This window comes from Carlito syrichta, unplaced genomic scaffold, assembly GCF_000164805.1.
Source record: "Carlito syrichta isolate Samal-C Ts95f unplaced genomic scaffold, Tarsius_syrichta-2.0.1 Scaffold123576, whole genome shotgun sequence".
NCBI classification, from domain to species: Eukaryota; Metazoa; Chordata; class Mammalia; order Primates; family Tarsiidae; genus Carlito; species Carlito syrichta.
In genome coordinates, this window is record NW_007067672.1 from 111642 (window position 1) to 121303 (window position 9662).

The 9662-nt window shown below is 41.4% G+C and overlaps 1 protein-coding gene across 1 annotated transcript in view; it reads left to right on the forward strand.

Moving 5' to 3' along the window:
• Positions 1-9662, forward strand: part of POLN (DNA polymerase nu) — a 141195-nt gene that overhangs the window by 81139 nt on the left and 50394 nt on the right. Inside the window, 1 exon segment of the mRNA XM_021707722.1 lies at positions 3644-3646. Coding sequence (XP_021563397.1) covers positions 3644-3646 — 3 coding nt within the window.

Genomic DNA, 9662 nt, shown 5'->3' on the forward strand with positions numbered 1-9662 from the left:
GACTCCAACTAAAAAAAAAAAAAACAAAACAAAAAACAATGAGTTTGACAAGGTCACAAAACCCAAAATCTACACACAAAAATCAATCATATTTCTATAAACTGACAATGGACATGCAGAAACCAAAATTAAAACCAACATTATTAATAATCACTGCAAAGATAATATAATACTTAAATATTCAGTTAACAAAATATATGCAAAATCTGTATGACTAGAAGTACAAAATGCTGATGAAGGAAATCAAAGATTTAGTAAATGGAGAGACATGCTGTATTCATAATATAGAAGACCCAACATATAAATGATGTCAGTTATCCCTAAGCTGATTATAGGTTTATAAGATTTTTGTAGACGTGTACAAGTGCATTCTAAAATATATATGCAATGGCACAGGCCTTAGAATAACTAAAGTAACCTCGAAGAAGAATAAAATGGGAGAAACTACTTTACTTGGTACTAAGACTTAAGGCTGAGTGTGGTGGTTCACTCCTATAATTCTAGCACTCCAGGAAGCTAAGGCAGGAAGACTGCTTCAGACCAGTCTAGGCAACATAGTGAGACCTCGTCTCTACAAAAAAATGAAAAAATTAGTCAAGCATGGTGGTGTGGTGTATGTCTCTAATCCCAGCTACTTGGGAGGCCTTGATAGAGGGATCACCTGAGTCCAGGAGGTCAAGGCTGCGGCAAATTGTGGTCGGGCCACTGCACTCCAGCCCAGATGACAGAGTGAGACCCTGACTCAAAAAAACAAAAGCAAACTTAATATGTAGTAATCAAGAAAGTGATGTCAACAGAGGAATAAGTACTCGATCAATGGAACAGAAAAGAGAAGCCGGAAATAGACCCACACAAAAACGCTCAACTGATGTTTGACAAAGGTGTCAAACAGATTTGTGAAGTTGATCACTCATAAAGCCAACTTGAAAAGTTCAGGTCTACATTGGATATTGTACTTGTCTTTCCTGCATTTTACTAGCTTGTATTAGTCCTTGGGAGAACTTCAAAACTAAGAAGCTTTTAATATTTGCATAATGATTGCTTCTAATTCCTCAACAGCAGTAGTAATCCAACATTTGTGACTTATACTGTAATTAGTTGCTGTGGAAATGATTTTTATGTTCCAAACAGAGGACTGGAATAGCACATGGTGCAAAGGCAGCAAGATCAAATACACTCTTAAAAATGTTTGTTTCATGTAAATGCCTTCTTGTTTGAAGCTCAAAAAGCAAAAAGGCAATTCTGTGTTATATTCTGAAACATTTAGTAACATTTTCAAAGAATAACAATTTTTAAAAGAAACTTTAAGCTTATATAAATGGGTTTGGAAGAAATGAAAGAAATCATGTATAAAGCCACAATTTGGTAGATGGACACCTGAGACCCAGAGAACTGGGACTTGCCCAGGGAGTGTACAAAAGACAGGATCAGACCTCAGAGCCGCACACACAAAAGACACATACGCAAAAGACACACACACAAAAAAGACACAACCATTCTGCACTATGAGGTCCAAGACATGCCACTGAGGCATCTTTCTTCACAATAACCATCATATCTTTGTCTCATTAGGTAGTTTCCAAAAAGTTTTATAAAATGCAAATAAAAAACATTTCTTATCAGCTGTGCATTCAACTCAAGAATTTCTCACTGCAGAAATTCTTTCTTCTCCTTAAGACTTTTTTAGCCAGGCTCGGTGGCTCAGCCTGTAATCCCGCGCCTTTGGGAGGCTGAGGTGAGGGGATTGCCTGAGCCCGCGGGTTTGAGACCCGCCTGGGCAGCGAGACCTCATCTCTACAATAAACTGAAAAATCAGCCGGGCATGGTAGCGCATGCCTGTAATTCCAGCTACTTGGAAGGCTGAGGTGGAAGGCTCGCCGGAGCCCAGCAGGTGGAGGCTGCGGTGGCCGGGAGGGGCCACTGCACTCCAGTCTGGGTGACAGAGTGAGACTCCAACTCAAAAAAAAAAAAAGAAAAGACTTTTTAAAGATGCTTCTTTGTGATATCCTCTGGTTAAAAATGAAACTGTTTCTATTTGCAGATGACATGATTGTCTATGCAGAATATCCTAAGGAATATACAGACAGGTATAGGCAAGTATGGAAGAGAGTATTGTTGTCTGTGGTTCCGCAGCGGGGAACATGGAGTTTCCCTACCCTGTAGATGTCAGACTTGGTCATGTGACTTGTGGATGGAATGTGTGTAAAGGTGATGGGTTACTCCTAAACTGAGACTTTGAGAAACTGCACATGATTCCTCTTGATCTCCTTTCTCTCATTATAACAGCTGGCAAACGTTTTGGGCTGCGCTATCATCTTGTTTTATAAATGGTGGACCAAATTGGTATGGAATGGAGTGAGGATGAGAAATGAATTATTCTTGCTGTAAGGCAGTAAAATTTGGGGATGACTTATTATTGTAGCATAACCTGATCTATCGATAACTCCAGGAACTGTGCCATAAAAGACTGCTCTGGCCAGGCTCGATGGCTCAGCCTGTAGTCCCAGCACTTTGGGAGGCCGAGACAAGTGGATTGTCTGAGCCCACGGGTTGGAGACCAGCCTGGACAACTTGGCAAGATCTCGTCTCTACAATAAATCAAAAATTAGCTGGGCACGGAGTGCACACCTGTAGTTCCGGCTACTTGGAAGGCTGAGGTGGAAGGATCGCCAGAGCCCAGTGGGTACGCTGGGGTGGCCGTGAGCATGTGTGCCACTGCACTCCAGCCTGGGCGATGGAATGAGACTCCAACTCAAAAAAAAAAAAAAAAAGACTGCTCTAACATATCCTAAAACATGTGACACTGCTTCAGAGGAGCCAGGGCAAGCAGTGAGGAAATGTTTATTGGAGAATGAAGAATGGCATTTGGTAAATGGTGTAATATTTGGTAAAACTGTCACTTGTGATAACTTGTAAGGCAAATAATAACCCTAATGAGCTTGTGGCTTTAGGCAAAGGTTGGCCAACAGAATGCTAAACATTCTTTAACTGCTGTTGTCTACCTGTGACAAGGTGCTGTGAGAAAGAAACAAACCCAGAAAAGCACTGGCCTGTGTACAAGTAGGAATGAAAGGGAATAATAAGATTCCTGGAAGTTAAAGTCTTGTGCATTTGCATATATCAATAATTCTCTTCTCCAGTCAAATAAAAGAAAAATATGAGAATGCCTATGAACAATAAAAGCCCATTAAAATCCACAAATCAAAAGTATGGTCTTAATGCATACTGCTAACAGATCAGAAAGAATTAAGGTGGAACTCGGAAATTCTCACAGTTGGGAAACATAGCTCTGGAAAAAAGAGGAAAAATTTGTGACTTTCCCATAGACTCCTGATAAACTTAAGGTAACTGCAGTGAAGTCTAGATGGAGGATACATCTCTCAATGAACTGTGGATGTGTCTTTTAGCACATGGAGCTGACTGAACTCAAATGGGTAAGAAACTGATTATATTTCTGAGAGTTACACTTTCCAAAGAACCATTCACTGGGCTAAAAGAGGTTGTGATTTTCTGAAACTTAAAGCAAACTTTGGGCTCTAAGTCTTTGGTAGGTGAGAAACAGTCTGGGATATAGGCTCACTTCCCAAGGAAAGCAAAATATTCAATGTCCTCCCACATGTAGCCAAGAAGGAAAATGGAAAAGGAAGTCCCAGGAAGTGGAGCAAAAGGTCATAGAGAACAACGGACTAGGAAGATACTCCCAAGGAACTGATTCAGGGACTAATCCAGGACCCTTACCAGCCCTAGAAAAAGTCAACCTTAGCACCTACCCAGGGCAAATTTAGAGTTGCTGTAGGCCAGTGACTGCCATGTCACTGCCATTCTTCTCCCTTCCAAATGGAGTGTTTGTTGTGGTTGGTGTGTCCTTGTCCCACCATTACATAGCACATTTGTGGAGTGACAAATAGACTTGACTTCTTAGTTCACTGGTCTCCCAGATAAAGAGGAGCCATATCAAGACCTGAGATAGAGAGGATCACAAAATCCTGGACTTTTAGCCTGCTGTCCTGGTTGGCTAACACATCCTAAAACATGTGACACTGCTTCAGAGGAGCCAGGGCAAGCAGTGAGGAAATGTTTATTGGAGAATGAAGAATGGCATTTGGTAAATGGTGTAATATTTGGTAAAACTGTCACTTGTGATAACTTGTAAGGCAAATAATATCCCTAATGAGCTTGTGGCTAATGAGCTGGTTGGAGAAATTCAGATTGTCACCAGTGGTAAATGGCTGAATGTATTTGGCAGGTACAAGGGGAGGAAAAAAATATTTGCCATTAGAAAGGTCACAGATAGTTTTACTAAATGTTATACCATTTACCAAGTGCCATTCTCCAAGGGCATGTGAATGGAAATGACGTGTGTCGCTGCTGGCTAGAAAATTTAGGAGTCAACACATGGTTCCCATTTTCTCTTCTTCCTTTGCCATGACAACTATCAGTGTTCTAGATGTAAGTTGGGCTACACTCCTGAATTACAGAAAGTGGAAGAATTGGAGCAGGACCTCAGGTGGCCCATGACGGACAAGTTGTATGAATAAGAAATAAGCTCTTGTTTGTATAAGTCTTTGAGCCTAACCTGGTCTGTCTTTACTGTACAGCAAAGGAGCAACCATTTGTTAATATTTGAGTATGTCAGCTGGGCTCGGTGGCTCAGCCTGTAATCCCGTGCCTTTGAGAGGCTGAGGTGAGTGGATTGCCTGAGCCCGCGGGTTCGAGACCCGCCTGGGCAACTTGGCGAGACCTCATCTCTACACTAAATCAAAAATCAGCTGGGCGTGGTAGTGCGCGCCTGTAATTACGGCTACTCGGAAGGCTGAGGCAGAAGGATTGCCGGAGCCCAGCAGGTTGAGGCTGTGGTGGCCAGGAGCGGCCACTGCACTCCAGTCTGGGCAACAGAGTGAGACTCCAACTCAAAAAAAAAAAAAAAAAAATTTGAGTAGTCTCCATTAAAGATAAAATCAAATCCCACTTTCCGTTTGCTGTATTAATTAGTTTCATCACCCTCCGAGTCAGCAGAGAATCATGTGTGCTCTAGGAATTCTAGGCTGACTTTCTGTGGCCACCTGAGATGTTCTCTGCCTGGAAGACCAAGAAAACTTTGGAGAGAACCTCTGTTGGGTTGTCACTAACAGGTGCTGAATAGTCTCCATGTGGTCTTGTGGTTTAGGGTCCCAGGTCTCATGCCACATGATAGGGGAGCCAAGTTTACAGGCCACATCCCCTTGCAAGGCAACATAATGTCGCCTGCACCTTTCTTCTATATTAAAGTGGCACCAAGATATTTTCAGATCTTGAACTGCCAAGGGCTCGAGTAGGGCAGAAAAACTAAGAGAAACCCTTATAGACCTTCTGATAGGAGAGAAGTCAAGGAGCAGAAAGGTGGCGTGGAACTAGAGGTGAACTTTAAAGTGAAATTGTCAGCAACCCCAAAAGCTGGCAGCTGCTCTGAAACAGAGGGAGATCTCCTATGGTCTGAAAAGCTGACAGCTAGGCTGTGAAGCTCCAAGAAATCCTGCAGTTGTGCAGTTCTCAAGCTCTAGTCCCCACAGAAGGAAAACTTCTCATCCCATTCACAAAACATTTCAAACCAGTAGTAAACTAAATCAAACAAAGGTTGCAATGAAGTTTGTACCCAGCCCAGTTACAGATCAAATTGACTTTGATCCCAACTTGAGTGACTTAAGAAGTGATGTGTCCTTTTCAGGAAGCAAAGATTTACTTCAATCTCTACTGTTATTTTATATAAAATATCTAGCATACAATAATAATTTAAAATTATGAGATCTAAGAAGAAGCAAGCAAATGTGACCTGTGACTAAGAGAGTAAGCAGTCATAGGGATGGCCCAGATATTGGAACTATCAGAAGAAACTTTTTAGAAACTATGGTAAAAATACTAACATGTTTGGATAAATAGATATATTTTAAGAGGTGGCGAATTTCAGTAGAGTTGTGAAAACTACAGAAAGGGATCAAATAGATTAGAAGAGATAAAAACAAATACCATATCAAAACTAAAGAACCCACCATTAGATCAGCTTCATAGCAGACAAGATTCACCATAGGAAAGAACCCATGAACCGGATAACAGGTCAATAGAAAATGTCTAAGATGAGATACAAAGAGAAAAAAAAGGACCCCCCACAAAAATCCAAAAATCTATGGGATAATATCAGATAGACTAACCTATGTATATTTGGCCTCTCACAGCAGAGGAGAGACAATGAGGTAAAATAAATATTGGAAGGTATAATGGCAGAGAACTTTCCAAAATTGGTTAAAGACGTGAATCTACATATTTAGAAAGTTCAACAAGCCCCCAATGGGTTAAATGTAAAGAAAACCACACATTACATAATTTAAAATTAAAATAATGGAAACTAAAGATAAAAAGAAAATATTGAAAGCCATGGAGGAAAAAAGACACATGCATGAAAAGGAACAATGAAAAAAAATACAGTCGACTTTTTATCAGAAACAGTGGAGGCCAGAACACGAAGGAATAACATTTTTCTTTCCTTTTTTTTTTAAATAAAGAGATGGAATCTCACTCTGTCACCTAGTTTTCTTTCTTTCTTTCTTTCTTTCTTTTAATAAAGAGATGGAATCTCACTCTGTCACCCAGGCTGGAGTGCAATGGTACAGTCTTAGCAGTCTTGAACTCCTGGACTCAAGCAATCCTCCCACCGCAGCCTCCCAAATAGCTAGGACTACAAATATACACCACCACACAGTGCTTTTGTTGTTGTTGTTGTTTTTTAGAGAGAGACAGGGTCTTATTATGTTTCCTGGGCCAATCTCAAACTCCTAGCCTCAGCTATCCTCCCACTTTGGCATCCCAAATTGCTGGGATTATAGGCATGAGCCATTGCTCCCAGCCTGGAATAACATCCTTAAAGTGTTGAAACACTTGGAGAATAGTGAATTCTATATGTAAAAAATTGTCTTTCAAAAAGTAAGACAAGCCGGGCTCGGTGGCTCAGCCTGTAATCCCGCGCCTTTGGGAGGCTGAGGTGAGTGGATTTCCTGAGCCCGCGGGTTCGAGACCCGCCTGGGCTAGGCGAGACCTCATCTCTACAGTAAATCAAAAAATTAGCCGGGTGTGGTAGTGCGCACCTGTAATTCCGGCTACTCGGAAGGCTGAGGCAGAAGGATCGCCGGAGCCCAGTAGGTTGAGACTGCGGTGGCCGGGAGCGGCCACTGCACTCCAGTCTGGGCGACAGAGCGAGACTCCAACTCAAAAAAAAAAGTAAGGCAAAATAAAGACATTTTCAGATATACAAAATCTGAAGGAATTTGTCTTAGTAGACTTGCAATACTAGGAATGTTAAAAGACATTCTTAAAAATTAAAACAAAACAAAATAAAAAGACATTCTTCAGGCTAAAGAAAATGATACCACATAAAACCTTGGATCTTCAGGAAGGAACAAAGAATACCAGAATGCGTAAATATTGGGGTAAAAAAAATTTTTTAGCTGGGCTCGGTGGTTCAGCCTGTAATCCCGCACCTTTGGTAGGCTGAGGTGAGTGGACTGTCTGAGCCCGTGGGTTCGAGACCCGCCTGGGCAGCGAGACCTCATCTCTATGATAAATCAAAAATGAGCCGGGTATGGTAGCGCATGCCTGTAATTCCAGCTACTTGGAAGGCCGAGGCAGAAGGATCGCCGGAGCCCAGCAGGCGAGGCTGCGGTGGCCGGGAGCGGCCATTGCACTCCAGTCTGGGCGACTGAGTGAGACTCCAATTCAAAAAAAATAAAAAAATAAAAAATAAAAATTTTTTTAGCTGAGCGTGGTAGCTCACACCTGTAATCCCACACTTAGCGAGGCAGAGGCAAGAGGATTGTCTGAGTTCAGGGGTTCGAGACCAGCCTGAGCAAACTGGTGAGACTTCATCTTTACAATAAGTTTTTTAAAAAATTAACCAGGTATGATAGCATATGTCTGTAGTTCTAGCTACTCAGAAGGCTGAGGTGGGAAGATTGCCTGAGCCAGCAGGTGGAGGCTGTGGTGACCATAAACATGCCACTGTACTCCAGCCTGGGCAACAGGGTGACTTATGGCCACTACAACCTCTACCTGCTGGGTTCAAGTAGACCTACTGCCTCGGCCTCCCAAGTAGCTGGGACTACAGGCATACATCACCATAAGTGACTAATTTTTAAAATATTTTTTGTAGAGATGAGGTCTCACTATGTTGCTTAAGCTGATCTTGAACTATTGGGATCAAGCAATCCTACTGCCTTTTCCTCCCAAAGTGTCAAGATCATAGGTGTGAACCACCATGCCTGGCCCAGGATAAATATTTTTCAAAATTATTTTTATTTTACATAGTTTATTTTAAGTAGTTCTATATGTAGCTTATAAATAACTTTGAATTCTTCAAAAAGATTTTTTTTTTGGAAAAGATTTATAGCATAGATAGAAGTAAATATAAGACATCAAAAGTACAGAGGTTGGGAGGGGTAGTAAATGGAATTATACTATTATAAGGTCCTTACACTGTCCCTGAAATATTATATAGCATTTTATTTTACTTATTTATGTATTTTTTTGAGTTGGAGTCTCACTCCATCGCTCAGGCTGGAATGCAGTGGCACACTCACGGCTACCCCAGTGTTGTCCAACTGGGCTCTGGAAAAACCTTCTGCCTCAGCTTTCCAAGTACCCGGAACTACAGGTGCACGCTACCGCGCCCAACTCATTTTTGATTTATTGTAGAGACGAGGCCTCGCCAAGTTGCCCAGACTAGTCTTGAACCTGCAGGCTCAGGCAATCCATTTGCCTCGGCCTTCCAAAGTGCTGGGATTACAGGCTGAGCCACCGAGCTCGGCCTTATATAGCATTTTAAAATAGACTGTGATGACATAAAGATACATATTGTAATTTTTAAGGCAACCTCTAAAATAATACTGAGTCTACTCAAAAGAATTCAAGAAAGGAGGAACAGAGAACAAAATGCAAATGAGATAAATAAAAACCAAATACCAAGATAGAAAGCTTAAATGTACTTGTATCAATTAACATTAAATATAAATGAGCCGAAAATTTCAATTAAAATGCAGAAATTGTCAGACTAAATAAAAAGACAAGACCCAATTATATGCTGTTTATGAAACACTGACAAATAAAAGTACATAGACAGGTTGGAAATAGAAGGTGGGAAAAGATATGCCATGCAAGGCACTAGGTATAAGAAAGCTAATTGCCAGACTAGTATCAAACAAAGTAGAGGTAAACTGCAAAACAAAAAGTTTTGCTAGAGATAAAAAAAGGCATTTCATCATAGTAAAAGGATCGATTCATCAAGAAGATTTGACAATTCTAAACCTGAATGCACCCATCAAAACAACTTTAAAATACTTGAAGCACAAATCGACAGAACTCGGATTGGGCTCAACGTCTGAGCCTGTAATCCCAGCACTTTGGGAGGCTGAGGTGAGTGAATTGCCTGAGCCCGCGGGTTGGAGACCAGCCCGGGCAATTTGATGAGACCTCGTCTGTACCATAAATAAAAAATTAGCCAGGCATGGTAGCGTGTGCCTGTAGTTCCAGCTACTTGGAAGGCTGAGGCGGAAGGATCCCCTGAGCCCAACAGGTCGACGCTGGGGTGGCTGTGAGTGTGGCACTGCATTCTTAAACGTAAAAAAAAAAAAAAAAAATTG